The sequence below is a fragment of the Podarcis melisellensis genome (assembly GCF_964234715.1).
Source record: "Podarcis melisellensis genome assembly, chromosome: 18".
Lineage (NCBI taxonomy): Eukaryota > Metazoa > Chordata > Lepidosauria > Squamata > Lacertidae > Podarcis > Podarcis melisellensis.
The window spans coordinates 3,379,431-3,392,736 of record NC_138536.1 but is presented as its reverse complement, the minus strand read 5'-3'; the positions used below and the strand labels follow the sequence as shown (position 1 = coordinate 3,392,736).

The window sequence follows — 13,306 nt, the reverse complement described above, 5'->3', positions numbered from 1 at the left end:
CACGAGATTGCATCTAGGGAGGTTGCTGGGAATCTGGATTGCTGGATGGAAAACTAGGGACGCTATAAAAAATATCTATATATGTGCAAGAAAGGGCAAGGGAGCCTCTGCCAGGAACCAAAATGGCCGCGCCGGCATCGAAGCCGGAAGCAGTTATTTCAAGCACATTTTTCTTTTTCTTTTGTCCTTTTCGTTTTTTATTCTTTATCATTTTTCTTTTCTCTCTTTTTTTGTATTTTTCCTTCTGGACATTTGAATGCCACGCTTAATTCTTGCTCTCTCTGTCATTTTTAAGAATGCAACAGAAAATAAAAATAAAAAACTTCCCCAAGCTTGATTTACTATAGCTTGGTTTTACTTGAGTTACTATAGCTTGATTTCAAAGAGCTGCTGTATTTCAAGCACATTTTTATTTTTATTTTGTCTTTTTCGTTTTTTATTATCATTTTTCTTTTCCCTTTTCTTTTCTTTTCTTTTTGAACATTTGGATGCCATGCTTAATTCTTGCTCCCTCTGTCCTTTTTAAGAAATGCAATGGAAAATAAAAATATAAATAACAATAACAATAAAAATAACAACTTCCCTAAGCCAGTTTGGTATTTTGATTCCAAATCATGTCTTTTTAACCTTGCAAAAAGCCTGGAGCTGGGAAGGCCTGCTATCCCTCCCCTTCGCCGCTAGGTGGCAGCAGCAGAAACAACAGCAGCAGCAGCAGGCGGCGCCTCCAGGAGCCGGAAGCGGAACCTTTGCAGGGCGGAACTGTGGCGCCGGCGGCTTCGGCTCCCCACCCGGAGCGTTTAGGAAGCAGCACCCGCCTGGCTCCGCCCAGGGAGGGAGAAGGTGGCTTGAAGGGCTGCAGAAATGGCGACTCTGGCAGGTGAGGGGGGGGGACTGGGCTGGGGGGGTATATATATATATATATATATATATATTTGGGGGGTGGGCGTCCCCTGCTGGCTGACCCCCCCAGGCAGGCAGGCAGGGGGGTCAAGGGACCAGGAGCTCCCCACTTTATTCTTGTTTAGTCGTGTGACCCCATGATCTGGCTTATTTTTTATTTTTATTTTTAATTATTTTATTTTTATTTTTTATTTATTTTTACATGGGGCTAGTCCAGACCAGAGTAGACAACCTTGGAACCAGTGTATGAAATTGTATACAGTAGTACTGACTGCACAACATTGCAATATTTCCTACAATATTAGTTATTGCAACTAGCGGAGACTCTATAGCTACACAGGGTGATATAATGCGATATTAGAAAGACTCAGAGTAGACCTATTGATAAATTCCAGCATTAGAAATACTCAAGTTAGACCTAAGGGAATTAATGGAGACGCTAGCCCTTAAATTATATTGGCTGCATTTGTTGTTGTTGTTGTTGTTTAGTTGTTTAGTTGTGTCCGCCTCTTTGTGACCCCCTGGACCAGAGCACGCCAGGCACTCCTGTCTTCCACTGCCTCCCACAGTTTGGTCAAACTCACTGCAGATGGTGACAGCAGCCATGAAATTAAAAGACGCCTGCTTCTTGGGAGAAAAGCAATGACAAACCTAGACAGTATCTTAAAAAGCAGAGACATCACCTTGCCAACAAAGGTCCGTATAGTTCAAGCTATGGTTTTCCCAGTAGTGATGTATGGAAGTGAGAGCTGGACCATAAAGAAGGCTGATCGCCAAAGAATGGATGCTTTTGAATTCTGGTGCTGGAGGAGACTCTTGAGAGTCCCATGGACTGCAAGAAGATCAAACCTCTCCATTCGGAAGGAAATCAGCCCAGATCCTGAAGCCGAGGCTCCAATACTTTGGCCACCTCAGGAGAAGAGAAGACTCCCTGGAAAAGACCCTGATGTTGGGAAAGATGGAGGGCGCAAGGAGAAGGGGAGGACAGAGGACGAGATGGTGGGACAGTGTTCTCGAAGCGACCAGCATGAGTTTTACCAAACTGCGGGAGACAGTGGAAGACAGGAGGGCCTGGTGTGCTCTGGTCCAGGGGGTCACGAAGAGGCGGACACGACTCAACAACAATGCGTCCGCCATGTGGGGAGAACATGAATTCATTTATTTGACAGGTGCACAACCCAGCTCTCAAAAGTGGATTGCAATTGAAATCAAAATATCCATTTCAATGCAAGAAATAGTATAAATCACCAGTAAAAACCCACAGCAATTGCAGTTGAAGAATTAGGACCGGAAGATGTTTCTTCTTCTTCTTCTTCTTCTTCTTCTTCTTCTTCTTCTTCTTCTTCTTACATTTATTTCTCGTCTCTTATATCCTCCAAAAAGCTTGAGGTGGCGTAAATAGCTTTCCCCGTGCCCCCACCCCATTTCATTCCTCACAACAACCCTGTGAGGTAGGTTAGGCTGAGAAGCAAATTTAAACAAAATTTTAAAATTATTTTTTTTTTAAAGAGAGAGAGAGAAGCAGTGACTGCACCCCAAGTCACCCAGTGAGCGTCACAGCAGAGGGGGAGGATTTGAACCCAGTTCCCGCAGGTTGGAGCAGCCGCTTAAGCTATATAAGAGGGTTTTCTTGGAGGGAGGGGCGTAGAGAGGGAAAACTCCGGGGGCCTCGTTTAAAGAAAACTTGTCTCCCAGATGCTTTGCGCTGATTTTAGAGGGTCTGCACCCAGAAAAGACGTCTGGGCTGCCGAGAGGCCGTGGTCCCCAGATCTCAGAAGAGCAGGCAAGGAGGTTAACAAAGAGCATACTCTGTTATGAGTCTTGGTAATATGAGCCTTGTGCTAGGAAGCTGGAGATGGTCCCTTGGGTGACTGGAAAGTGGCGGGGATGTTGTTGGGCGAAGGCAAGTCGAACAGGTGCTCAGGCACAGCGCCTGGGGGCTGGATCAGTCCTCCAGTTGCCGCAGTTGGCCCGTTTGCAGTCTTCGGAGGCCAGCAAGCATAGGACGATGCCTTATGCTCCCTCCGAACAAAAATGGTAGAATTGTATTTATTATTATTGAATGAATGAATGAACTTTATTATGGTCACAGACCAGGATAAAAAACAAGACAAAAACATATAAATAAAATAGCAGTTAGGATTATTATTATTTTTAACCGATAATTGTTAGAGCAAATAAGGGCAAAGAAACAAGCATAGGATAAAACATCTGAATAAAATACAAGATTAAACACGGATAATGGATGGGTAAAAACTGATAATTAAAACAGATAAGAACTAAAAACAAATAAAAACACGCAGTTAAAACAACTGTAAGAGCATAAGGACTAAAAGACTCGCAGTTAAAACAACTATAAGAGGCTGGAGAGTAGAAGCCTCTGAAATAGAGGACCCTCACAACATTAGAAACTGATGTGCAAATATGGTTAAAACAGACAATTAAAACAATGTACAGCAATAAATTTAGAAACAATGTACAAAAATAAACTATCCCAGGGAGTTGACTCGGAGTCACCCATGGAACCGAGTTTGGGGATTTTTTTATTATTATTATTAAACTTTATTTGCACATTAAGTGTTACACATTATGAACCACATTATTCTATTATAAAAATCTACACAAAAAGAAAAGACAAAAACAAAAAAATGCAAACGAAAACGTCTTATCAAAAACATAGTTATTTAAGAAATACAAACCATGATCCATGATATTCTAAACACATATTTCCAGTGAGAGATCCTTTTATCTTGACCTTACCTTTTTCTCCTCGCAACTCTCACTTTCTAATCTGTACCTAATCTCTGGTTTTATTCCCTGATTTATTTGATGACTTCCTTCTACCTCTGTGCGGTTCCTAATTTCTCATCTGTTAAAGTCTCTGTGTCCATTTTTAGCTCTGCGAAAAGCCATTTGTATTATCTCTGTGGAATTTAATCTATGCTCAACCGCTGTGGTTTTATTTCCAGCTTCCCGCTTCGCCCTGGATGGCCTGTCCCTTTGGAGGTAAGCATGCCTGGGGCAATTCTCACTCTCTTAGACAATACTGAGCCCATTTTTTTTTATTATTTCGGCTCTTTAAAGGTAAAGGTACCCCTGACCATTAGGTCCAGTTGTGGCCGACTCTGGGGTTGCAGCGCTCATCTCGCTTTATTGGCCGAGGGAGCCGGTGTACAGCTTCCGGGTCATGTGGCCAGCAGGACTAATCCGCTTCTGGCGAACCAGAGCAGCGCATGGAAACGATGTTTACCTTCCCACCGGAGTGGTATCTATTTATCTACTTGTACTTTAACATGCTTTCGAACTGCTAGGATGGCAGGGACCCAGCAACGGGAGCTCACCCCATCGCGGGGATTCGAACTGCCGACCTTCTGATCGGCAAGTCCTAGGCTCTGTGGTTTAACCCACAACGCCACCCGCGTCCCTCTGCCCCACTAAAGGAGGATGGTATTGCAACTTTGGGTGGGATGATGATTTTGAGCGCTGTGCACGAGCCCCGCTTTGCGACCCACGACTTCTCGCTCTCCCTGAACAGGCCGCTTGCGGCGTCCAGCACACCCGCTCGCTCGCTCCATCAGACGCCCATGACGGACACCACAGACAGGTAGGCCAAACCCCAAATACCTTTGCTGGGCAGCCTGGGGGGATTCTATTGGCAAAACCAATTTGGTGTTTCACAACTTTCTGACTAGTTGCATGACCTTAGCCAGACCTAGCAGAGTGAACGCAGAATCCACGGAAGCAATTGGCGACTTGGCTGCAGGCAGAATAGACGAAGCAGGAACCAGGTGTTTATTATATACAGTGGACAGTTTACAGGAACAGAACACGGATCTTTTGCTAGCTCTCTCTGACACGACTCACAACTCCTACACCGACACTCTGAACTCACAAACTATGAACCTCTGAACTAACAGTTAGTAGACCATTAATTATCACTCCCTTGAGAGAGCTTGACCAATCAGGGAGCAGTCTCCATGTCTCTGTTATCACCAGGCAGACTTACTCCTTCAGATTGCCTTCTGGCTGTCTGCCAAACCTTAATTGACTCTGTGTCAGTAGCTACATATACAGTTTCCCAACAGATTCCATGGGGCAGGCGGAAAGGAGCTTTGAGAGCCGCCGTGGGGTAGCCACAAACCAGGGAGACCTTGCTTCCAATCGCCTCTCCTCGAGCTCAGTGGGGACCTTGGGCCAGACGCCCACCTCTCAACTTAGCCTGCCTCGTAGAATTGTAGCATTGGAAGGGGAACCCAGTGGTCATCCAGCCAAACCCCCGGCAATACAGGGGTTGCGGCGAAAGAATCCCTGACAGATGGCCTTCCAACCTCTGCTTAAAAACCTCTGAGGAAGGAGAGTCCACCACTTCCCCGAGGGAGACTGTTCTGTTATCAAACAGCTCAGGATCTAGGAGTCTTGGTTGACCACAAACTTGACATGAGCCAACAGTCTGACGCGGCAGCTAAAAAAGCCAATGCAATTCTGGGCTGCATCAATAGGAGTATAGCATCTAGATCAAGGGAAGTAATAGTGCCACTGTATTCTGCTCTGGTCAGACCTCACCTGGAGTACTGTGTCCAGTTCTGGGCACCACAGTTCAAGAAGGACACTGACAAATTGGAACGTGTCCAGAGGAGGGCAACCAAAATAGTCAAAGGCCTGGAAACGATGCCTTATGAGGAACGGCTAAGGGAGCTGGGCATGTTTAGCCTGGAGAAGAGGAGGTGAAGGGGTGATATGATAGCCATGTTCAAATATATAAAAGGATGTGACATAGAGGAGGGAGAAAGGTTGTTTTCTGCTGCTCCAGAGAAGCGGACACGGAGCAATGGATCCAAACTCCAAGAAAGAAGATTCCACCTCAACATGAGGAAGAACTTCCTGACAGTAAGAGCTGTTTGACAGTGGAATTTGCTGCCAAGGAGTGTGGTGGAGTCTCCTCCTTTGGAGGTCTTTAAGCAGAGGCTTGACAACCATATGTCAGGAGTTCTCTGATGGTGTTTCCTGCTTGGCAGGGGGTTGGACTCCATGGCCCTTGGGGTCTCTTTCAACTCGATGATTCTATGATTCTACCACTAGAAAGTTTGAATCCGTTGGTTCGGGTTCTTGCTGGCTCCATCTCCCATGGGACAACTGCCCTTCCAATATTTGATGATGGAGCTCCTATCTCATACGCTTCTCTAAGATTATTTATATCCTGCTTTCCACTCACGTAGGTCTCAAAATGACCTCCAACAACGATAACATTTAAAACTCACAAATTTTTAAACACCAAGAATTTTATATCTCCACCCGAAAACATCTGAGATCCATCCAGGGCGATGCAAAGGCCTCTGGGAATAAAACAGTTTGAGCGGGCATCTGAAACTCCAGTAGGGATGGGAGTCTCCTTGCTGGACTCTCTGCCTAACTTGTCCCTGCCTAATTTCTTGTGGGAGGGAGTTCCATAGGTCTGTGTAGCCGATACCGTAATTTGCACCCAGCTCTTGTTCATGCGGGACTCCAGTCAGAAACCAGCAAGGTTGGAGCGATAACAAGAGCCATGAAACTGGGTTCTAATGGGGTCGTCTAGCCCGAACCCTGTGATTCCTCAGCAGGGAACGGTGCCCTGATGGTATCCTTTCCTTCGTAGTTCTGCTCAGCTTCAGCAGAAGAGCGCCAGCACCGTCGTTCAGAAGAAGTCGTACCTTCCTAGCAGCCGGGGGGAGTACGTCATCACCAAGCTAGACGACTTGGTCAATTGGGCTCGGCGGGTGAGTGGCAGCTTTGCGGGAATTATTATTATTATTATTAAAGGTAAAGGGACCCCTGACCATTAGGTCCAGTCATGGCCGACTCGGTTCCTGCTCCTGCCAACCTAGCAGTTCGAAAGCACATCAAAGTGCAAGTAGATAAATAGGTACCACTCCGGCGGGAAGGTAAACGGTGCTTCCGTGCGCTGCTCTGATTCACCAGAAGTGGCTTAGTCATGCTGGCCACATGACCCGGAAGCTGTACGCCGGCTCCCTCGGCCAATAAAGCAAGATGAGCGCCACAACCCCAGAGTTGGCCACGACTGGACCTAATGGTCAGGGGTCCCTTTACCTTTACATTTACCTTTACCTTTACCAGTAAGAACAACAACAATTTATTCTTATTATTGCCCAGTAATAATTTGTAATTGTGGGAGGCGGGTGGCGCTGTGGGTTAAACCACAGAGCCGAGGACTTGCCGATCAGAAGGTTGGCGGTTCGAATCCCCGCAATGACGGGGTGAGCTCCCGTTGCTCGGTCCCTGCTCCTGCCAACCTAGCAGTTCGAAAGCACCTCAAATTGCTCCCTCGGCCAATATAGCGAGATGAGCGCCGCAACCCCAGAGTCGGCCACGACTGGACCTAACGGTCAGGGGTCCCTTTACCTAGTGGTTCATATCTCAATGCTGAGCGTCTCCTCTCTGCCCACAGAGCTCCTTGTGGCCGATGACGTTCGGCTTGGCTTGCTGCGCCGTCGAGATGATGCACATGGCTGCGCCCCGCTACGACATGGACCGCTTCGGGGTGGTCTTCCGAGCCAGTCCCCGCCAAGCCGACGTCATGATCGTGGCGGGAACGCTCACCAACAAGATGGCGCCCGCCCTCCGGAAGGTAGGCTGGGTGTAATCCGAGAGGCGGCCCTTTCAGGGACGATGGGAGACGTTGGTTTGGCCCGAGGGCCGTATTCGCTTCTGGGGGGCCGCCTGCCAGCAGAGAGCAGGCCAAAGGCGATATGTTTCAAACACTTTAATTTTGGTTCCTCTTGTTTTGCTTCTGTTGGGGTTGGTTAAATGTTTAGTTGGGGCTGGTAGTTGTTTTAACTTGGGCATAACTGTAAACATTATTATTATTATTATTATTATTATTATTATTATTACTACTACTACTACAGTGGTACCTCGGGTTAAGTACTTAATTCGTTCTGGAGGTCCGTTCTTAACCTGAAACTGTTCTTAACCTGAAGCACCACTTTAGCTAATGGGGCCTCCTTATGCCGCCAGAGCACGATTTTTGTTCTCATCCTGAAGCAAAGTTCTTAACCTGAGGTAATATTTCTGGGTTAGCGGAGTCTGTAACCTGAAGCGTATGTAACCCGAGGCACCACTGTATTATTATTATTATTATTATTATTATTATTATTATTATTATTATTATTATTTCAAGGCCTTTATATGTTATTTTCTCTTTTATGGTTTTATTCGCATAATGCCTAATAAAGGTTTGATAAGTATTATTATTATTATTATTATTTCTGTAGCCCGCCCATCTGGTTGGGTTTCCCCAGCCACTCTGGGCAGCTTACAGCATATATAAAAACATAATAAAGCAAACATTTAAAAAACTGAATATCTTATACAGATTGTAAATAAACCAATAAAACAAAGAAACTGAGGACAAAGTTTTAAAGGGCAGAAGCAATTATTATTATTATTATTATTAGTTTCTATTGATTTATTGGTTTGTTTATAATCTGTACAGTCATACCTTTGATATCCTGTGACATTTTTAACGTGTGTGTTTTTGGCGGCGGCAGGGGCGTTGTTGCTGTTTAAACAATTTATTTAGCGCTTCTATCTTGCGTCTCCACCCTGCGCGTCGCCCTGAGATCGTAGGATGAAGGGCGGTGTACAGATTCAATAAATAAAAATAAACTTTGAAGATGGCAGGCTTACTAAGCTTTGCAGATCCAGGTCTCTGCAACTCATTTTGACTCCAGAATACAAGAATTGACTCCAGAATTCTTTGTTTCGACAGGTGTACGACCAGATGCCTGAGCCACGCTACGTAGTCTCCATGGGCAGGTAAAGAAAAATGGAAATATTTTTTTCCTATTGTCGTCGGGGAAAGTGGGTGCCCTTTGTAATCATTTTCCAAGCTTATAACCTCCATTCATCTCCCTGCCGCTGGTTGTCACCCGTGATTTGAACTCTAGGCTTTGACCTGCTTTTGCTGCTGTCTTTACTGAATCTTTCCTCCTCCTGCAAACCGCACTCCCTGACGTTTCCGCGGAGGGGGAAACGTTTAAACTGACATATCCCAAAATCATGGGACACGGGTGGCGCTGCAGATTAAACCACAGAGCCTAGGACTTGCTGATCAGAAGGTCAGCGGTTCAAATCCCCGCGGTGGGGTGAGCTCCCGTTGCTCGGTCCCAGCGCCTGCCAACCTAGCAGTTCGAAAGCACACCAGCGCAAGTAGATAAGTAGGCACCACTCTGGCGGGAAGGTAAACGGCGTTTCCGTGCGCTGCTCTGGTTCGCCAGAAGTGGCTTAGTCCTGCTGGCCACATGACCCGGAAGCTGTACGCCGGCTCCCTCGGCCAATAAAGCGAGATGAGCGCTACAACCCCAGAGTAGGTCAGGACTGGACCTAATGGTCAGGGGTCCCTTTACCTTTTATCCCAAAATCAGTAGTACCACCTCGGGGGGGGGGGCGGCTGGGGGTGTAAATCAGATTTCGAAAAGCTGGCATCACGGGATAAAAGTTCATCCGTTTGGTTGAAATAATCAAATTTAAATAGTTTAAATTGGATTTTGAACACGTGCAATCAACCATTTCTGTTTGGAATTTCATCGTACTGTTATCATCCCTTGTGGGCTGTGCAAACTGCTATTCCAAATAACGTTTTTTAATAGGGTCGGGAGCACTGAGGGTGGGTTTGCGGCACCAAAAAGATGGCTTAAATAGTGAATAATAGGTTGGCTAAAACATTGGACTGCCCTCTATTGGTTTTTTGTCCTGTCATTTTTCAGCTGTGCTAACGGTGGCGGCTACTACCATTACTCTTACTCGGTGGTTCGTGGCTGTGACCGGATCGTGCCGGTGGACATCTATGTCCCAGGTAAACAAGACGATGTGCGTCACGGGGGGTTGGACTAGACGACCGTTGCGGGACCCTTCCAACGCTACAGTTCTCCGATTTTCCTAGCTGCCTCTCCTTGGCTGCTCTTCTCCAGCCTGCAGCCGCTTCAGACTCCCATCAGCCCAGGAAATGGAGTCTAAAGTGACTGGTGATGGCTTTGAACTTGAGATCTGGTCTCATTGCAGAGTCATTTTGGACCCACAGCTGTCCATGGAGGTGCAGATCCATTCTGGTGGATCGGGCCTGTCCAGCTTGGGTGGCCAACAAGATTCTGCCAAGGAAAGCCCACAAGCATGTTCTGAGCCCCAGAACAACTCTCTCCCTTTGTGGTGTGTAGCAACTGAAATTCAGAAGCATTCACAGCTGTCCATGGAGGCGCAGGTCCGTTCTGTGTCCAGGGCAGCTGTCTACCAGGTCCATCTGGTATGCAGGATGAGACCCTCCCTGCCCACAGACTGTCTGGCCAGAGTGGCACATGCTCGGGTTATCTCCCGCTTGGATTACTGCAATGCGCTCTCCGTGGGGCATGCTTTGAAGGTGACCCGGAAACAGCAACTAATCCGGAATGCAGCAGCCAGACGGGTGACTGGGAGCGGCTGCCGAGACCACATAACACTGTTCCTGAAAGACCTACGTTGGCTCCCAGTACGTTTCCAAGCATAATTCAAAGTGTTGGTGCTGACCTTGAAAGCCCTAAGTGGCCCGGTATCCCTGAAGGAGCGTCTCCACCCCCATCGTCCACCCCGGACACCGGGGTCCAGCTTCAAGGGCCTTCTGGCGGTTCCCTCCCTGCGAGTTGTGAGGTTACAGTGGTACCTCGGGTTAAGTACTTAATTCGTTCCGGAGTTCCGTTCTTAACCTGAAACTGTTCTTAACCTGCAGCACCATTTTAGCTAATGGGGCCTCCTGCCGCCGCCGTGCAATTTCTGTTCTCATCCTGAAGCAAAGTTCTTAACCCGAGGTACTATTTCTGGGTTAGCGGAGTCTGTAACCTGAAGCGTCTGTAACCTGAAGCATATGTAACCCGAGGTACCACTGTACAGGGAACCAGGCAGAGGGCCTTCTCGGTGGTGGCGCCCTCCCTGTGGAACGCCCTCCCATCAGACGTCAAGGAAATAAACAACTATCTGACTTTTAGAAGACATCTGAAGGCAGCCCTGTTTAGGGAGGTTTGATGTTTCATAATTTGCCGGGAGTCACCCAGAGTGGCCGGGGCAACCCAGTCCGATGTGCTGCGTATACAAAACAGATCATTATTGCTATTGTTATCCCTTAGGGTCTTGGGCTCAGGATACTTTCCAACTTTACAATTCTGTTATCATTATGCAATACAAGGGGTGTTCTGGCCTGGACAACCGCCTTGCCTCTACCCTGTGATGGTCTGACTGTGAACCCCCTTCTTCGCAGGTTGCCCCCCAACAGCCGAAGCTCTCCTCTACGGGATCCTGCAACTTCAGCGCAAGATCAAGCGGGAAAAACGACTCCAGATTTGGTACCGGAAGTAGCAACGGCACATCGGCTGGCGGGCCCGAAAGCGACAGTGGCGCACGTGGTTTAGCGCATTTTGCACACGGCTTTCTCTACAAGTTTGCGTTTATATAGAGAGATAAACAGAGTACATTGGTTTGGTGGCCTGTCTCTTTTCACAGAGTAATCAAGGGCTTCTCGCAGGGAGGGAACCGCCAGAAGGCCCTCGGAGCTGGACCCCAGTGTCCGGGCAGAACGATGGGGGTGGAGACGCTCCTTCGGGGATACTGGGCCGTTTAGGGCTTTCAAGGTAGCACCAACACTTTGAATTGTCCTTGGAAATGTACTGCAAAAGTACCCAGGTTCTGAGATTCAAAAGGATCAGGAGAGACATCTCGCTTCCCGCCCCCCTTTTCCTCCCCCAACCAATAAATAAATAAATTGATATGGGCATTTGTGCCTTATATATCCCTGCCAAAATGCAGAATTTGGAATTAAATCTGCGGCTGGGGAGGAGATCGAGTGAACATTTATTCTTTATACCCTGCCCATCTGGCTGGGTTTACCTAGCCACTCTGGGCGGCTCCCAACAGAATAATACTAATACTACTAATAATAAAGTGATAAAACATCAGACATTAAAAACTTCCCTAAACAGGGCTGCCTTCAGATGTCTTCTAAAAGTCAGATAGTTGATTATTTCCTTGACATCTGGTGGGAGGGTGTCCACAGGGCGGGCGCCACCACCGAGAAGGCCCTCTGACTGGTTCCCTGTAACTTCACTTATCGCAGGGAGGGAACCGCCAGAAGTCCCTCGGAGCTGGACCTCAGTGTCCAGGATGGACAATAGGGGTGGATACACTCCTTCGGGTATACTGGGCTATTTAGGGCTTTAAAGATCAGCACTAATGCTTTGAATTGTGCTCAGAAATGTACTGGGAGCCAATGTACGTCTTTCAGGACCGGTGTCATGTGGTCTCGGCAGCCATTCCCAGTCCCCAGTCTAGCTGCCACATTCTGGATTAGTTGTAGTTTCTGGGTCACCTTCAAAGGTTTGAGGCATACAGTGGTACCTCGGGTTAAGTACTTAATTCGTTCCGGAGGTCCGTTCTTAACCTGAAACTGTTCTTAACTTGAAGCACCACTTTAGCTAATGGGGCCTCCTGCTGCCGCCGCGCCGCCGGAGCACGATTTCTGTTCTCATCCTGAAGCAAAGTTCTTAACCTGAAGCACTATTTCTGGGTTAGCAGGGTCTGTAACCTGAAGCGTATGTAACCTGAAGCGTATGTATCCCCAGGTACCACTGTATTACCATCATGAGGACTACCAGCATGAGTTTGACCAAACTGTGGGAGGCGGTGGAAGCCAGGAGTGCCTGGTGTGCTCTGGTCCAGGGGGTAACGAAGTGTCGGACATGACTAAACAGCACCATCATGGGGACTAGAAGCTTTTCTTTTTAAAAGCAGAAGTTGAGGTTCTAGGAACGCTAACGCACACACACACATACACACACACACACAAACACACCCCATTCACACATTTTGCAACCGATGGCTTTGGGCCAGTCGCTAGCTCTCTGCCTAACCTACCTCTCAGGGTTGTTGTGAAGATTAAATGAGGGAGAAAAGAACTAAGCACACCGACTCAAGCTCCTTTGTTGGGATATAAATGTGAAACTGATAGCAAGAGACCCTCAAGAGACCCACCATTGTTCGGGTCGTCTTTCGGAAGGCAGCCTGTTTGCTCAGGGGATAAAAGTTGGTGCTTTGGAGGCAGGAAGCCCCGGGTTCAAACTCTGGTTAAAAAAGGTAAAGGGACCCCTGACCATTAGGTCCAGTCGTGGCCGACTCTGGGGTTGCGGCGCTCATCTCGCTTTATTGGCCGAGGGAGCCGGCGTACAGCTTCCGGGTCATGTGGCCAGCAGGACTAATCCGCTTCTGGCAAACCAGAGCAGCGCACAGAAACACTGTTTACCTTCCCGCTGGAGTGGTACCTATTTATCTACTTGCACTTTGACGTGTTTTCAAACTGCTAGGTGGGCAGGAGCAGGGACCGAGCAACGGGAGC

At 47.6% G+C, this 13,306-nt stretch overlaps 1 protein-coding gene across 1 annotated transcript; it reads left to right on the top strand.

Moving 5' to 3' along the window:
* The first annotated feature begins 763 nt into the window (after nucleotides 1–763).
* Nucleotides 764–11,397, top strand: NDUFS7 (NADH:ubiquinone oxidoreductase core subunit S7). Its single transcript, XM_081895918.1, has 8 exons — nucleotides 764–877; nucleotides 3,870–3,906; nucleotides 4,436–4,504; nucleotides 6,533–6,653; nucleotides 7,343–7,522; nucleotides 8,666–8,712; nucleotides 9,663–9,751; nucleotides 11,180–11,397. Exons 1-8 carry the CDS (start codon nucleotides 862–864, stop codon nucleotides 11,275–11,277), a joined length of 657 nt encoding a protein of 218 aa, XP_081752044.1. The 5' UTR covers nucleotides 764–861; the 3' UTR covers nucleotides 11,278–11,397.
* The last annotated feature ends 1,909 nt before the right edge of the window (nucleotides 11,398–13,306 follow it).

Bases quoted from the DNA above. Each gene is read 5' to 3' on its own strand.
- NDUFS7 (XM_081895918.1), top strand. The intron at 7,523-8,665 runs GTAGGCTGGGTG...TTGTTTCGACAG, and splicing joins TGGCGCCCGCCCTCCGGAAG to GTGTACGACCAGATGCCTGA. The intron at 9,752-11,179 runs GTAAACAAGACG...CCTTCTTCGCAG, and splicing joins GGTGGACATCTATGTCCCAG to GTTGCCCCCCAACAGCCGAA.